The sequence below is a fragment of the Chanos chanos genome, chromosome 7 (assembly GCF_902362185.1).
Source record: "Chanos chanos chromosome 7, fChaCha1.1, whole genome shotgun sequence".
Taxonomy (NCBI): Eukaryota; Metazoa; Chordata; class Actinopteri; order Gonorynchiformes; family Chanidae; genus Chanos; species Chanos chanos.
In genome coordinates this window covers 5,721,546-5,739,874 of record NC_044501.1, presented here as the reverse complement: position 1 = coordinate 5,739,874, position 18,329 = coordinate 5,721,546, and the positions used below count along the sequence as shown (strand labels likewise).

Here is an 18,329-nt window from a genome sequence, read left to right as displayed (position 1 = left end):
TGGAGCACTATGCAGAGTTTAGGAGAGGGGACCCCTGTGCATATCCTCCTTGTACTGTTATAACTTTGACACAACAATTGATTACCCACAACTCACTCTCTTTAATATGGAGAAGCTCTATAGCTCACAACAATTTGTGACTCATACACAATTTGTAATACTAATAATTGTACGTTCACAAAATTACACCGCCGAGCGGCATACTGGGTACAGTTTGCCAGGTAGCATAACAGTCTGTTAATAGCTGGGATCAACTCCGTTGGTAGATTAAAGAACAGAAAAAAGAGATCGAGGATGAAAAAAGTGGGACTGGAGATGCACCAGAAGAACCTGTGCCCAAGAGAGGAGCTGTGTCTGCAGTTTGGAAGTTTTTTGGTTTGAAAAAAATCCGACGCAGACAAAAGACTCGTCCACACCAAGCTGAAGCTGAAGGTAAAACTGAAAACGCAGATTTACGCAGATTAAAACGTTTCTCCGTACACAATATCATTTTTCGTACCATTTTCCAAATTTTCCACGTCCACGCCAAAACGCTGAAACGTTTACAGAGCAGCACTGACTGCATTTCGCCTGCCATGTTTGTCTGTGTCTTCAGCACGTCATTGTTTTCCCTGTCCACACTACAACGCGAACCCAACGTTCTCAAGTTTATGGATCTCATAGAGCATTTTCAAAAAGTATTGTTTTCTGTGGAGGAAAACGCTGTTTTACTATGGACGGAAGGGTTAAACGGAGAAATAATCATGTCTTTTCAAATTTACCTGGGTTAGTGTGAACAGGAACACTTTGAGTATTTTAGGTCAGTTTACAGTGTTTATCGAACCATCTTAAAATATTTTGTTTCAAAAAGAAGCAATGTTAAAGTTGCTGAATCTATTTATTTTTAAGTTCTGTTTTTACTATGTTGTAGTTTGCACAATAAACATTATTTACATTTTGTAATTGTTTCATGGATATACTGTGTTATTACACATAATGACATATTGTATCTTTTTTGGGGGGGCCACGCAAACCCTATAATCAAAGGCTTCATTATACACATGATGAAATTAAAATGTTTTTATATTCTGTGTACTCCTGCCAGTAGAATAAGTCACTATAAACCTATATAAAGGCCCAGTCACGAAAAAAAAAAAAAATACTGTGATATACCGTGAAACCGCCAGAATCTTCAAAAAAAATACAGTGATACAAATTTTTGGTCATACCACCCAGCGCCAGGATAACCCCCCAACCTCAGGGCTAACCCTGCTCTGGACCAGGGCCAGCAAGCCTTAGGCTAAAGTCGGGGTTAACCCACTTTGGAATGTGCCAGGATTGTGAAAAGCCCCCAGTTGTAAGATTTTCCTTGTGTAGAAGCAGCACCAAAAACTGTAGTACTTCATCCTACTACCTTAAATAGAACAATATGTGATTGCTGACGCCATCACATAACTAGAGCTATGTCGAAGTGATTTGTACTTTGTTTTCTCAGGAGACTACAACACTATCATTTACGCAGTTACTGGGATCACAGTGTGTGGAGGAACTCTACTTCTCATTGGTTTAATGTGGATGAGGTCAGTCAACATGTGGGAATTTTACATTCAAAATCTCAGTGATTAATAATCCAACTTGTCTACCTCTGAGTATGTTTGTAGAAGTAGAAAAAAGAAAACATATTGTTGGCAAAAGTATTATTTCCTCATCATATCTTCATTCACTTGTGTATCAGTAAAAAGAAGAAAAGGGGGAGCAATCCTGCAGAACAAAGTTCAAAACAGGCAAGTGTTGTTCTTGTTTATTATTATTATTATTATTATTATTATTATTATTATTATTGACATTGTTGTTGTTTTCATTGTTGTTCTATTTATTGCTGAATCTCTCAGGATGTTGCCTGAGGTGCTGTTACAATGCCATGCTATTCTGATTTGGTTTGGCGAGTGAATGAGTCACACTTAAGCTTTTCAGCAGAAATGAAAATATGAAAATTGAATTGATACATTCAATAAAAATAATAATCAGCAAGTCAGTGCTTATGCACACTGATGTTTTTAGCTTGTGTTATTAACTAATTCCGGCAGAACGCTGGGGGCATGTGTTGAACATTGTTTGTTTACTCTTCTTACAGTAAGTTGAGAGAAAAGACAAAGATTTTCCATTTTGGTTTACGGTATAAGGTTTGGTGAATAGGGATCATGTATTTCCATGCTACTGTATCAGGGTTTTTTTTTTTTCATCTTTTTGTCCATGACAAAGCCACAGCCTCCTGTGTCAAACCATCTACACATTCCTCCACTCCACCCCTCTACTGGAGGAACTGTGGTGAAAACACTAGGGATGATTATCCCGTAGTTGTCCCTGATCAACCCCTGCATCAGCACAGGCCCAGAAAGTCAAGATCTCTCCTGTTGGTTAAGGAGTTTTACAATGGGCCACTGAGCAAAGGACAAGGGAGGAACATTTTATGTCTGTGTGATGAGTTATTGTCACTTCATAAACTGATATGAAACCCAAGTCATGCAGGAAATTGCTGTTAATGTTCGTAATGAATTAAGACAGGAGCTGGAGCATGTGCTCAGTGGTGTTTGATTGCTCCTCTAATGTTAAGTTTGTATTGGAGTTTGTGATGTAATAGCGAGTTTGTTAAAACTGCACCAAAAGAGTAACACTGAGAAGTGATTTATTTGTTTATGTTGTTGTTTTTTTTGTTTTGTTTTGTTTACCCAGAATTTATTTTTTTAACAGATATTGTCAAGTCATCATTTAAATACTCTAGAATGAACAGTTATGTAAATTTATGCTGTATAAAAACGATTTTTTTTTAAATTGCTTTACTAATGTGTCTTACAGGACATTCTGTATAATAATGTCCCACTAAGCGGCTTCAGTGATGGCACCAAATCACATGACCCAAACACTCAGGATGACCCAGCCAATCAGGATGATGAACTGTATGCCAATGTGACTTTTTCAAAAACTGAGTCATCACGCCGTGTCTGTAACATTTTTGATGATGATATATATGCTAACATGTAGACATGGTGACAATGTCATGAAAACAACACAGGCAGATGACATTCAATGACAGTGTAGTTTGGAGGTTTTCTCTTTATTTTGTTTCTTTATTTACTCCACAATGCTGTTTATGGGCTGTCTTTTGGGTTGAGCATTTTGGGACAGTTGTCATTTACATTTACGTATTTTAAAATTTTACTTATGCATTCATTGTTTAAATGTTAAGTATAATGTTTTTAATGCAATGCTGAGACCAGTGTAAAGTTATTATTTGAACTATTGCCTCTGTAGATTGATATAATTAAAAATACTTCTTTTATATTCTACACAGTGTCATTTTTGCTGGAATCTGCCATTTTGAGTTCTCGTTTGAAATCATGAAATGAATGTAAATTCCTGATAATCAAAGTTTTAAAATGCTTTTCTGTTATTGTCCTTTGGTGACATTGATTTCAGATGTGTTTTATGTTGTTATGTTTTTATCACAGTTTGATGTTGCCCAATACTGATATGATTTTAATGTTGTATATGTTCAGGAAAATGAATATATTCATTCTCCTGATGTACCTGGAAGTGGATCATTGTTAATGTTCAGTGAACATGTCATTTCAGTCCGTCACTGTGGATGATTCTTGCGTTACTATGGCTACTGAATCTCCAGACTAGAGTGTATGAGCTCAGCAGTATTGAGACAATATCTCTGCTCTGGACACTGATGTCCATCTGTTTGGCTTCGTGGGTTTACCAAATCACTCTGCCTGCCATTAATAAATACCTCACATCTCCACACTTGTGTCCAGCCCAGTGGAAGTCTCTTGACACTGGTAAGACTACATTTCAAAGTGAAACTGAAATTATTAGCACCAGTTTGACTTAATCAAAAAAAAAACAAAAAAAAAACACACTTGCATGTAGGATTACAGTAAATCTGAGGGTTGACTGTGATTCAGAAAACTGACATAGAACTAGAGCTGGTGCTTAAGTTGATTTCATCCACACGATCACCAGCAGCTGGAAAGAGACTGGAACCATCTTCAGTCCTGTACTGGTTACATGCTTTGAAGTGGTGTCTCTAAATTCGGTAGACTGACAGCTCTGGAGTGTAGTGACATTTCCAACCTGTTCTCATGGAACTGAAATTGAACATTAACATGTGTTCACATACACCATGGACAAAACACCAATAATCGAATTTACTTGAGAAACTGTTGCAGTTCTTTGTTGAGTCCTTTAGAGGGCACTAGTTCACCTCTCTCGGTTCTCAATTTCATTTCCAATACAATGTCTTGAATGTCATTTCATTAAGAACTGATATACAAAAGGTTGTTTTAGAAACGTTTCTGATGCTTAAGATTAACACTTAGGGGTAAAAGCAAGTTTACAACAGCCATACAATTATGAAGGACAGGCCCAGCAGATAGACAGCTAATCAAAACAATCCCTGATGAGGACACCAGTACAACAGAGGGTGAACAGACACATTGACACCCACTGTCAGAACCGTCTCTTGATGATTCATGCCAAATTTGATGGTTATATATTCACCGGTCTAAGACAAGTTTGCAAAAGTAGGTTTTTTCGAAAAATTCAAAACATGATTTTTTTTTTTTTGAAAATTCAAAACAGTGGATGATTCTGTTCAGTTCATCGTGACCCAGGGATTCAGGGGAAATATGGATCACAACTGTAGGACAAATGGTTCAAAAGTCATAAGCAAAAATGTACTCTGAAATTTGGCCTGTTGGTGGCGCCACAGGGAGTGACATATTGACCCTCTTTTTTTTTCTTTTCAGAAACATAAATCATGAATCAGTAATTAATATTTGAATGATGAACTTTATTAACCTTTTTTATGGCAGAGTTTCTGTTTTTGAAGCAAGAAACAGGAAGTGACAGGACACCTCGCAATGAGAGAAGTGTGAAAGAACAGAGTGTTACCACAGCAACGGTGCCACGTTGCTCACACATTACTTAGAATAACCTTTGAATTCACAAGTTCAAATTTTAGCGATCGCTCCTTATCAAAAGCGAGAGAGAGAGAGAGAGAGGGAGAGAGAGAGAGAGAGAGAGAGAGAGAGAGAGAAAAGACTTCCTCATCCTGTGACTGAGTGCACTCCTCTCTATCTCTCATTACATACAAATGACTGACTCTAGTTCATTTTTGGTTGATCTGAAAACTCCAACCAAACTAGCATATGGTCTAAATAGTTGAAACTTTGGCTGACTGAACTCACATCAGTCACACACAACTATTAACATGGTAAGTATATTGATATTGGGTATCAATATCGCGCATCGATACCAAAGGTACCACCATAGATTGCATGCAGGCAGTTGTTAAGAAATATTGACCGATGTTAAACAGCTAATTAATTAATATTTTAATAATAGCTTCGTCATCTATAATCAATTACAATAATTACAAACCTGGTATAACCTGATGTAACAATAAGTCTGTCCTCCACTGGGAGCGTTTGTTAACATGTTCATGCTTTTGCACAGCAATTTTCTATTTTGTCTGGTAAGTACTAACAGCATAGAGGTTCAGGTCTGTGTTGGATGCTCAAATGTCTGAGGCATGTAAAAAAAAAACAACAAATAAATAAATAAAGGTCAGTAACCATGACAACCTGTGTTTGAGATAATGCCCTACTGCTCTATCTACATATATATCTGTTAAGAGTGTAACTTCTGTGCTTTGAATGTTAACCTTCATAGCTTTAACCAAAGATCTTTTTTGGGTTCGTGTCAAAAGTTCAAACCGTATGTCCGCAGTTTCACGCCCCGGAAAGAAACAAACTGTGACAGTTGGTGGCTGATTGGCATCTCCAACCCCAGACACCATAACATTCTTAATGCTGTTTACACTGGTCTGATCTAAGACTCTCCCTTTACCATTCTTTCGTGAGTTTCATGAGGGCATGCAGCCATCTCAAATCACACACTCAAAGAATTGAGGATCGTTAGTGCTACAGCAAATCTTTTGTTGAAGAGACCAAGGAAATCCCCCAGGCTTCAGCTCAAAGCCCAGTTAGATGGCTCTGGAAGAACCTGTTGCTACTGCAGCTGGAAGGTGATAGAATAAGCTTAGAACATTAAAATCCACCAACTGTTACAGTTTCTGACTGGGCCAGACTAGAGGCTGCATCTGTTACTTTGTCAAAATGTGGACTTTTTATGTTCATTTGAATTGTTCTCTCACACACATGCACAACAAGTGTGTGTATGTATGTGTGTGTGTGTGTGTGTGTGTGTGTGTGTGTGTGTGTGTGTGTGTGTGTGTGTTTGTGGTCGGGGGCAGAGTTAATGAGATAGAAGAACGTGTTGTGATGTGATATATCTGTGAAAGAACTGATGTTTCTCACTCAGTTGTGTGCCACTTTGCTGAGAGGAAACAGGGTCGCTAAAAAACAGGATCTGTGCTACTGTCTGAAGTTGGTGTGACTGGCTGTAACTGGTTTGACTGGTCAGAATGAGGATTGTTCCTGTTATCGTTTGTTGTCTCCTCTCTGGTGAGTTTAGTCTTCCTCTGTTTAGTCTACTACACTGCGTCAGACATTTTACATCAACATGTGAAGAGAAAGGTGATTAGATGAGAACTGTGTCTCGTTTCTTCATGACATGTGTGAATGGTTATTCAATGTATTTTTTTTTAAATTGTTTATTTATTTATTTTTTATTCTCTTTTATTTGTAAGGGACCATGTACAACATTAACCATAAATGTTACCATTTGATGCATTGTACCAGAGTTAGCCTAAGGCTAATTTTCATCGGCAATATCCTGGCAGGTCACAATTAAAACTTCCACTTGGTAACAGAGCAACATTAAGCAAACTAAAGCACAAAATACAAACCGCAAACAATGATGTATCACACACACACCTTGTCAGGACCATGAGTATGTTAAAGAACTTAAAAGCAAAGGTAGTGGAGTACTAATAAAATGAAAATAATACAAAGTCAAGCAAAACACATAGAAAATACAGTCAGTGACTGCAAGGTTGAGAGGCTTTTAACAGATTTTTCAATATGACTTTAAAGCTTTTGATAGAACTACAACACTTTGTCATCTGGTAATGTCAGGGCACAGTCAAGGACTCAGATGCAGATCCAGCAAAATCAGGTTTATTAGCCAACAGTCAAAAATCAGGAGGCAGAAGTCGAAATCCAAAACACAGTATAGGTATAATTGCAGTCCTAACACAGGGACACCAAAAGATGTAGGTGTGATAGAATTAATAAATCAGTCTCATAAAATTTATTAACCATTAATTTGGGTGTTCAATATTTTATAAATTAAACAACTAAGATTAATGGGATAAGCTAGCTGTAACACTGTGCTACAGTCTTAGAGAGTATTGCAGTACTAATGTATTACAATTACACTACTAAACCATAACACTCATGAACAACCAGGTTGGTGAAGGTAACTGGGAGTGCTTTGATGGCAGAGGTTGGCATTCGGTGAATACTGCGGCAGAAACAGACAGGACAACAGTTTATTTCAAAGATACTATTTATTAACCTAATCAACACTACTTGGCAAACTAATACTGATATGGTACAATCAAGAATCAGCAGCAAATAGAATGATCAAAGGGTAAATGGTAACAAAATGGTGATGAGTCTATGTGCAGGTATTCAGTGTAGGACTGAATGAGTGTTAGACCAGAGATGAGTGAGCGTGTGTGTGTGTGTGTGTGTGAGAGAGAGAGAGAGAGAGAGAGAGAGAGAGAGAGAGAGCGTGCGTGCATGTAGGTGTGTGCCCAGCTGCGCGCTGAAGAGAGAGGGAGGAGTTCTTTGGAGAGAGGCTGTGCGCATGTGCACAGGCAAGAGGTATGCGTGGTATGTGGATGTAGTAATCCCAATGTTGGAGGTGTGCAATCAGGAAAAGGGAGTTAGAGAGAGAACGCATGCCAGATCAATCCTTCATAAGAAAATAATAAACGGCTAAAAACCGCAGCGTACATGAAATACAGTGTGTACATTAAAACCATAAAGAATTCATATGATAACACTTTCTTCACGTTAACCGCATATAATCTTAATACTAAAGTGTGCCCAGATACCAGCCTTACTTTGAATAGCTCATTGCGTGGCGACCGAAGGTGCATCTTTGGTGGCCTGATGAGCAGTGCAGTTCGCAGGTCCAGGGAGAAGCTCCTTTCCTTGTCACTTGAAGATCTTCGGGGCTCCGTTACTCGTCCGATGATCTTTAAGGGTTCTTGATTTAGTTCGTCGACGTTTAAAGAAATAAAAAGGGCTCCGGTCGCCTTTTCTTCCGTCGAATACTGTGTGCGTTACAGTGTAACTAGCCGGTAGAAGTTAAAGTTGCAACTGCGCGAGAGAAAGTAAATTAAACTTTGGTTGTACAAATGCTTCGTTGTTACTTTGTCCTTTTCTTCGGCAGAGAAAAAGAGACACCCGCTGCTAGCGAGCCGCTGCTAGAGCGAGCCGCTGCTAGGGGGTTGCAGAATTGCGGAGCTGGAAAGAGAAAGAGTTTGGAATTTTCCGCGGTTTTATGGCGAAAATTGCGTCAACACTGTATATGGTAGCTGGCTCCATTGCTGTATCCAATACCGTTACAGTGAAATCTGAGAAGATGGGTACAGATTACCCACGCAGTCAAGCAGGGAATTATGCGTAATATGTTCTACGGGCCTGACGACCCCTACAACAGGCAGAGTTCATAACCAGGAGAGCAATCAGAAACAGGCAAACAGTCCAAACAGCAGGCAGAGATCAGATCCAGAGACGGGCAAAAATCTAAAAGCAGGATACAGGCAAGCAGAGAATCCCACATCCAAGGGGCAAGAGTAACGTCAAATATACCAGGCAGAGGTCAAAACCATACAGCGCTTACAGAGCAACATGTAATACAATAAGACATGTGAGAAAGGATCATGGCATGCATACATATCTTGGCTACATCCACAGAGAGAGAGAGAGTTTCTCTGCCTAGTTGTATTTAATAGTTTTTATCATTTTCTTGACATGTTTTTTTTTTAATTAAGATGTGGATTCAATATTACGCCAAGACATTTAAGTTCAGTAACTATATCAATCTTTTCATCCTTAATGAAGATGTCAACATTAGGAGGCTGTACGTTGGTTTTGGAGAAAATCATACCTTTTGTCTTAATAATGTTCAAGCTTAAACAGGATTGATCAAGCCATTCAGCAATCCTTTCCATAGAAGCGGTTAGCTTCATACATTTGTAACTGTATCCCATGGCACTGTTGTGGAAAATCATTAATATACAGTCTAAACAATCAGTATTTTAGACTTTACAATAAGGCTCCCTTTTTCCAGATACTTTGCTCACACAACATTTGTTTAGACACAAATGATCGCCTACCAATGTATCATTAGACATCGATGTGTGTTTTATGTATTTCAGGTATTTATGGTCAGAACTGGGGTGTGGCATATCCTGATAGTATCTGTGCCCTGAAGGATTCATCAGTAACCATGTCCTGCTCCTACACATATCCCAATGATAATACAGTTGAAAGAACTTTCTGGACAAAAGGTGATGGTTATGATCCCCCTGATTTGTCAGAAGACCCAGGTTATAAAGGCAGGGTTCATTACCTTGGAGATAAACAGTCAGACTGTACCGTGCAACTGATTCATGTGACTCAGACAGATTCAAGGATGTATCGATTCAGATTTATTACAGATAAGGACAAGTGGCTTGGTCAACCTGGAGTTCAACTGTCAGTTACAGGTACGTTTTCACACAGAAAATCTCCTGTTCTCTCTGTGAACAGTATAAAAAGCCCATCAGTTGTGTTCATACTAAGTGTACTGAGAAACCAAACTGACAGATAACTCTCATTATGCATTGGATGGTTTGACTGAATCTGAGATCTTCTCTGTTCTCTCCTGTTTTCAGACCTACAGGTGGAGACTCCAGAGAGAGTGAAGGAGGGTGAAACAGTCACTCTGAAATGCAGAACCACCTGTTCTCTGAGTAACACACCAACCTTCATCTGGTATAAAAATGGGCATGATTTAACAAGGAAAAACATGAAAAACAATGAACTCTCTCTCCAGTCAGTCAGCTCTGAGGATAGCGGCAGTTATATGTGTGCTGTACAAGGTCATGAGAATCTTCCCTCTCCTGCTGTCACTCTCACTGTCATATGTGAGTAGAAATTTATTTTATGAAACATATTTACTGTGACATCACTCATGGACTTAAACAATCACAGACAGATGTCCGTGAAGATTCTCAGTAATCCAGGTCATGGTTATCCAAGAAGGGGTTAAGTCGAGGTCAACTGGACTTGATTTGTAGATACCTAAAGACCTTTCACCTTTCATCCAAGAGGCTTCTTCAGTTCTGACTGACTGCTGTGGAATTCCATGCATTTAACCTCTGTGGGCTCATTATCAAGGCCATTCATGTCACTTGGTTTGTTAGTTCTCATGGTAGTTGTGACGACAGTAGATAGAGTCGCTGGCGTCACACGCGGCCATGTGCGAATGATTGTTAAATCTCCTAGGAAGGGATGAAAGGACAGCATTGTAGGTGAGAGGTGAAACATCTTCAATGATCTCCAAAGCAAGTCCAGCTGCCCTCCACTTAAGCCCCTCTTTGACAATCACAGACAGCTTACACCTACTTCACATCACAAGGTGAACAGTTATACCTCCATTAGATATCTCTGTAGAAATGCATATATAACTAATGGAGATTAAAATATATGATGTGACTCTTTTCGTGTTTGTAGTTTCTTTATTACCTCAGTGGTCACTGTGATTTTTCTATATTTTTGTTTTGACTAGATTCTCCAAAGAAGACCACAGTGTCAGTCAGTCCCTCTGGTCAAATAGTGGAGGGCAGTTCAGTGACTCTGACCTGCAGCAGTGATGCTAATCCACCAGCCACCTACACCTGGTTTAAGAAGAATGGAACTGTCACTATAGGAAAAGAAGAGACCTACAGGATCAACAAGATCAGCTCTGAGGACAGTGGAGAATATCACTGCAAGTCCAGTAATCAACATGGACATCAGTATTCAAATACTGTATCTCTAAATGTTTTATGTAAGTAAGATATGATGTGACTCTTCGCGTTTGTAGTTTCTTTATTACCTCAGTGGTCATTGTGATTTTCTATATTTTGTTTTGACTAGATCCTCCAAAGAAGACCACAGTGTCAGTCAGTCCCTCTGGTCAAATAGTGGAGGGCAGTTCAGTGACTCTGACCTGCAGCAGTGATGCTAATCCACCAGCCACCTACACCTGGTTTAAGAAGAATGGAACTGTCACTATAGGAAAAGAAGAGACCTACAGGATCAACAAGATCAGCTCTGAGGACAGTGGAGAATATCACTGCAAGTCCAGTAATCAACATGGACATCAGTATTCAAATGCTGTATCTCTAAATGTTTTATGTAAGTAAGATATGATGTGACTCTTCGCGTTTGAAGTTTCTTTATTACCTCAGTGGTCATTGTGATTTTTCTATATTTTGTTTTGACTAGATCCTCCAAAGAAGACCACAGTGTCACTCAGTCCCTCTGGTCAAATAGTGGAGGGCAGTTCAGTGACTCTGACCTGCAGCAGTGATGCTAATCCACCAGCCACCTACACCTGGTTTATGAAGAATGAAACTGTCACTATAGGAAAAGAAGAGACCCACAGGATCAACAAGATCAGATCTGAGGACAGTGGAGAATATCACTGCAAGTCTAATAATAAACAAGGACATCAGAATTCAAATACTGTATCTCTAAATGTTTTATGTAAGTAAGATATGATGTGACCCTTTGTTTGTGGTTTCATTATTACCTCAATAGTGACTGTGCATTTTGTATATCGTCTTTTCTCTAGATCCTCCAAGAAATACCACAGTGTCAGTCAATGTCTCTGGTCAAATAGTGGAGGGCAGTTCAGTGACTCTGACCTGCAGCAGTGATGCTAATCCACCAGCCACCTACACCTGGTTTAAGAAGAATGGAACTGTCACTATAGGAAAAGAAGAGACCTACAGGATCAACAAGATCAGCTCTGAGGACAGTGGAGAATATCACTGCAAGTCCAGTAATCAACATGGACATCAGTATTCAAATACTGTATCTCTAAATGTTTTATGTAAGTAAGATATGATGTGACTCTTCGCGTTTGTAGTTTCTTTATTACCTCAGTGGTCATTGTGATTTTTCTATATTTTGTTTTGACTAGATCCTCCAAAGAAGACCACAGTGTCAGTCAGTCCCTCTGGTCAAATAGTGGAGGGCAGTTCAGTGACTCTGACCTGCAGCAGTGATGCTAATCCACCAGCCACCTACACCTGGTTTATGAAGAATGAAACTGTCACTATAGGAAAAGAAGAGACCCACAGGATCAACAAGATCAGATCTGAGGACAGTGGAGAATATCACTGCAAGTCTAATAATAAACAAGGACATCAGAATTCAAATACTGTATCTCTAAATGTTTTATGTAAGTAAGATATGATAAGACTCTTCGTGTTTATAGTTTCTTTATTACCTCAGTGGTCATTGTGATTTTTCTATATTTTGTTTTGACTAGATCCTCCAAAGAAGACCACAGTGTCAGTCAGTCCCTCTGGTGAAATAGTGGAGGGCAGTTCAGTGACTCTGACCTGCAGCAGTGATGCTAATCCACCAGCCACCTACACCTGGTTTATGAAGAATGAAACTGTCACTACAGGAAAAGAAGAGACCTACAGGATCAACAAGATCAGCTCTGAGGACAGTGGAGAATATCACTGCAAGTCCAGTAATCAACATGGACATCAGTATTCAAATGCTGTATCTCTAAATGTTTTATGTAAGTAAGATATGATGTGACTCTTCGTGTTTGAAGTTTCTTTATTACCTCAGTGGTCATTGTGATTTTTCTATATTTTGTTTTGACTAGATCCTCCAAAGAAGACCACAGTGTCAGTCAGTCCCTCTGGTCAAATAGTGGAGGGCAGTTCAGTGACTCTGACCTGCAGCAGTGATGCTAATCCACCAGCCACCTACACCTGGTTTATGAAGAATGAAACTGTCACTACAGGAAAAGAAGAGACCTACAGGATCAACAAGATCAGCTCTGAGGACAGTGGAGAATATCACTGCAAGTCCAGTAATCAACATGGACATCAGTATTCAAATACTGTATCTCTAAATGTTTTATGTAAGTAAGATATGATGTGACTCTTCGCGTTTGTAGTTTCTTTATTACCTCAGTGGTCATTGTGATTTTTCTATATTTTGTTTTGACTAGATCCTCCAAAGAAGACCACAGTGTCAGTCAGTCCCTCTGGTCAAATAGTGGAGGGCAGTTCAGTGACTCTGACCTGCAGCAGTGATGCTAATCCACCAGCCACCTACACCTGGTTTATGAAGAATGAAACTGTCACTATAGGAAAAGAAGAGACCCACAGGATCAACAAGATCAGATCTGAGGACAGTGGAGAATATCACTGCAAGTCTAATAATAAACAAGGACATCAGAATTCAAATACTGTATCTCTAAATGTTTTATGTAAGTAAGATATGATGTGACCCTTTGTTTGTGGTTTCATTATTACCTCAATAGTGACTGTGCATTTTGTATATCGTCTTTTCTCTAGATCCTCCAAGAAATACCACAGTGTCAGTCAATGTCTCTGGTCAAATAGTGGAGGGCAGTTCAGTGACTCTGACCTGCAGCAGTGATGCTAATCCACCAGCCACCTACACCTGGTTTAAGAAGAATGGAACTGTCACTATAGGAAAAGAAGAGACCTACAGGATCAACAAGATCAGCTCTGAGGACAGTGGAGAATATCACTGCAAGTCCAGTAATCAACATGGACATCAGTATTCAAATACTGTATCTCTAAATGTTTTATGTAAGTAAGATATGATGTGACTCTTCGCGTTTGTAGTTTCTTTATTACCTCAGTGGTCATTGTGATTTTTCTATATTTTGTTTTGACTAGATCCTCCAAAGAAGACCACAGTGTCAGTCAGTCCCTCTGGTCAAATAGTGGAGGGCAGTTCAGTGACTCTGACCTGCAGCAGTGATGCTAATCCACCAGCCACCTACACCTGGTTTAAGAAGAATGAAACTGTCACTATAGGAAAAGAAGAGACCCACAGGATCAACAAGATCAGATCTGAGGACAGTGGAGAATATCACTGCAAGTCTAATAATAAACAAGGACATCAGAATTCAAATACTGTATCTCTAAATGTTTTATGTAAGTAAGATATGATAAGACTCTTCGTGTTTATAGTTTCTTTATTACCTCAGTGGTCATTGTGATTTTTCTATATTTTGTTTTGACTAGATCCTCCAAAGAAGACCACAGTGTCAGTCAGTCCCTCTGGTCAAATAGTGGAGGGCAGTTCAGTGACTCTGACCTGCAGCAGTGATGCTAATCCACCAGCCACCTACACCTGGTTTATGAAGAATGAAACTGTCACTACAGGAAAAGAAGAGACCTACAGGATCAACAAGATCAGCTCTGAGGACAGTGGAGAATATCACTGCAAGTCCAGTAATCAACATGGACATCAGTATTCAAATGCTGTATCTCTAAATGTTTTATGTAAGTAAGATATGATGTGACTCTTCGTGTTTGAAGTTTCTTTATTACCTCAGTGGTCATTGTGATTTTTCTATATTTTGTTTTGACTAGATCCTCCAAAGAAGACCACAGTGTCAGTCAGTCCCTCTGGTCAAATAGTGGAGGGCAGTTCAGTGACTCTGACCTGCAGCAGTGATGCTAATCCACCAGCCACCTACACCTGGTTTATGAAGAATGAAACTGTCACTACAGGAAAAGAAGAGACCTACAGGATCAACAAGATCAGCTCTGAGGACAGTGGAGAATATCACTGCAAGTCCAGTAATCAACATGGACATCAGTATTCAAATACTGTATCTCTAAATGTTTTATGTAAGTAAGATATGATGTGACTCTTCGCGTTTGTAGTTTCTTTATTACCTCAGTGGTCATTGTTATTTTTCTATATTTTGTTTTGACTAGATCCTCCAAAGAAGACCACAGTGTCAGTCAGTCCCTCTGGTCAAATAGTGGAGGGCAGTTCAGTGACTCTGACCTGCAGCAGTGATGCTAATCCACCAGCCACCTACACCTGGTTTAAGAAGAATGGAACTGTCACTATAGGAAAAGAAGAGACCTACAGGATCAACAAGATCAGCTCTGAGGACAGTGGAGAATATCACTGCAAGTCCAGTAATCAACATGGACATCAGAATTCAAATACTGTATCTCTAAATGTTTTATGTAAGTAAGATATGATGTGACTCTTCGCGTTTGTGGTTTCTTTATTACCTCAGTGGTCATTGTGATTTTTCTATATTTTGTTTTGACTAGATCCTCCAAAGAAGACCACAGTGTCACTCAGTCCCTCTGGTCAAATAGTGGAGGGCAGTTCAGTGACTCTGACCTGCAGCAGTGATGCTAATCCACCAGCCACCTACACCTGGTTTATGAAGAATGGAACTGTCACTACAGGAAAAGAAGAGACCTACAGGTTCAACAAGATCAGCTCTGAGGACAGTGGAGAATATCACTGCAAGTCCAGTAATCAACATGGACATCAGTATTCAAATGCTGTATCTCTAAATGTTTTATGTAAGTAAGATATGATGTGACCCTGTGTTTGTGGTTTCATTATTACCTTAGTGGTCACTGTGATTTTTCTATATTTTGTTTTGACTAGATCCTCCAAAGAAGACCACAGTGTCAGTCAGTCCCTCTGGTGAAATAGTGGAGGGCAGTTCAGTGACTCTGACCTGCAGCAGTGATGCTAATCCACCAGCCACCTACACCTGGTTTATGAAGAATGAAACTGTCACTACAGGAAAAGAAGAGACCTACAGGATCAACAAGATCAGCTCTGAGGACAGTGGAGAATATCACTGCAAGTCCAGTAATCAACATGGACATCAGTATTCAAATACTGTATCTCTAAATGTTTTATGTAAGTAAGATATGATGTGACTCTTCGTGTTTGTAGTTTCTTTATTACCTCAGTGGTCATTGTGATTTTTCTATATTTTGTTTTGACTAGATCCTCCAAAGAAGACCACAGTGTCACTCAGTCCCTCTGGTCAAATAGTGGAGGGCAGTTCAGTGACTCTGGCCTGCAGCAGTGATGCTATTCCACCAGCCAAATACACCTGGTTTAAGAAGAATGGAACTGTCACTATAGGAAAAGAAGAGACCTACAGGATCAACAAGATCAGCTCTGAGGACAGTGGAGAATATCACTGCAAGTCCAGTAATCAACATGGACATCAGTATTCAAATACTGTATCTCTAAATGTTTTATGTAAGTAAGATATGATGTGACTCTTCGCGTTTGTAGTTTCTTTATTACCTCAGTGGTCATTGTGATTTTTCTATATTTTGTTTTGACTAGATCCTCCAAAGAAGACCACAGTGTCAGTCAGTCCCTCTGGTCAAATAGTGGAGGGCAGTTCAGTGACTCTGACCTGCAGCAGTGATGCTAATCCACCAGCCACCTACACCTGGTTTAAGAAGAATGGAACTGTCACTATAGGAAAAGAAGAGACCTACAGGATCAACAAGATCAGCTCTGAGGACAGTGGAGAATATCACTGCAAGTCCAGTAATCAACATGGACATCAGTATTCAAATGCTGTATCTCTGAATGTTTTATGTAAGTAAGATATGATGTGACCCTGTGTTTGTGGTTTCATTATTACCTCAATAGTGACTGTGCATTTTGTATATTTTCTTTTCTCTAGATCCTCCAAGAAATACCACAGTGTCAGTCAATGCCTCTGGTGAAATAGTGGCAGGCAGTTCAGTTACTCTGACCTGCAGTAGTGATGCTAATCCACCACCGATAAACTACACCTGGTATAAAGAGAATGTAACTTCACCTGTAGGATATGGACAGAGTTACATCATCAACAACATTCAGTCCAGTAACAGTGGACTGTACTACTGTGAGGCCCAGAATAAACATGGCTCTCAGAAAACCACTGCTGTACCAATCACACTGAAAGGTATGGAAACTGTCATAGATGTTGTCATATAAAATCTGTCTTAACTAGAGATGCATTTTCACAAGAAAATATGAATGTGATTGCGCTGCAGCATCATCAAATCTTAACTGTAGAAATACTGGATCTGTGTCCAGCTGAAGTTTAGAAACAGAGCAAAAGACCATTGAATCCAACTATCGAGTGCCGCTGTGTGCAGTTAGTCATCGTACCCCTAGAGACCTACAACTTATCCAATTTATTTTCAAAGGGAGAATAAGTTTTTGAGAAAAAATGAGTGGATCGATCAAACAAACAGCAGTCAACAATCATAATACTTCAAAACGAGAGCTAACATTCTTATTAAAAGCTCTGTACCTTTTGCAAAGAACCAGTAATTCTCAGCAATGCGCTGGCTACCTGAGCTTGTTTACCCAGCAGATCACGAGCTTTGCGGACAATCGTCAGGCCATGTACATTCAGCAATCACATTAATGACAAAAACAAAACAAAACAAAACAAAACACAAATAGTATTGTTAAAACCGAAAACATATTAAGAGAGTTCCATTACATTGGGTTAACAGTACATCAATGCCGCCTAATGCTGTCAATGCCACCTAAGATAAAATTGTTGTCCCCTCAGACCGTGGCCTTAAGCTAGGGTGATAAAACGATAGCGATACGTACCGCGATAGACACTTTATCAACAGCAATAAGAAAACTGTTCAACAGAATGTTCTATAGTTTCACTTATATCCATTAAATACAAACCGCAAGGAATGCACATAAGGAATACAAAAAGTTCGTTGGCATGAACAAACCCCAAGTATGCTCACCCCCGGCTCATAACCAGCCTATCATATCCCTTGATAATAGAGCATGCTTTGAGTGACACGCAACCAGCCAATCATTTAAAAGGTGTATTGTTCTGTCGCACCATCGACATTTGACAGAACAACAGAAACAGCGTGGAGTGAGAAAATGAGTGCAGACGCTGAGGAGATTGTTGATAAAAGTAGCGCAGTTCAATTCAAAATTATGATGGAGTATTAGGGCCACATTGAGGAAGAAAAAAAATTCTGAGCTTCTGAGAATAAGGTCGTAGTATTACTTGAATAAATTAGTATTAGGAGAATAAAGTAGTAATTTTACAAGAAAAAAGTGATACTATTACAAGAATAAATTTTATGAGAGAAAAAGTTGTAATTTTAGGCTTTGTGTTATGTTAGAGGGGAAATATCAGGAGAGCAGCCTGCCGCCTGTGTTAAAATGAGAAACATGGAGCATCTTGTGAAGTTATATTTTAGTACAAGTTTCACAAATTACGAAATA

General features: G+C 39.3%; 1 protein-coding gene across 1 annotated transcript; it reads left to right on the top strand.

The window, feature by feature from the left end:
* The first annotated feature begins 294 nt into the window (after positions 1–294).
* Positions 295–17,051, top strand: LOC115815898 (B-cell receptor CD22-like). Its single transcript, XM_030778867.1, has 9 exons — positions 295–367; positions 9,404–9,733; positions 9,902–10,153; positions 11,148–11,408; positions 11,848–12,108; positions 13,601–13,861; positions 15,005–15,265; positions 16,407–16,667; positions 16,756–17,051. The coding sequence occupies exons 1-9, from the start codon at positions 295–297 to the stop codon at positions 17,049–17,051; spliced, it is 2,256 nt and encodes a 751-aa protein (XP_030634727.1).
* Positions 17,052–18,329: the final 1,278 nt, after the last annotated feature.

Bases quoted from the DNA above. Each gene is read 5' to 3' on its own strand.
- LOC115815898 (XM_030778867.1), top strand. From the start codon at position 295: ATGAAAAAAGTGGGACTGGAGATGCACCAGAAGAACCTGTGCCCAAGA. The intron at 368-9,403 runs GTTTTTTGGTTT...TATGTATTTCAG, and splicing joins GCTGTGTCTGCAGTTTGGAA to GTATTTATGGTCAGAACTGG. The intron at 12,109-13,600 runs GTAAGTAAGATA...TCTTTTCTCTAG, and splicing joins TGTATCTCTAAATGTTTTAT to ATCCTCCAAGAAATACCACA.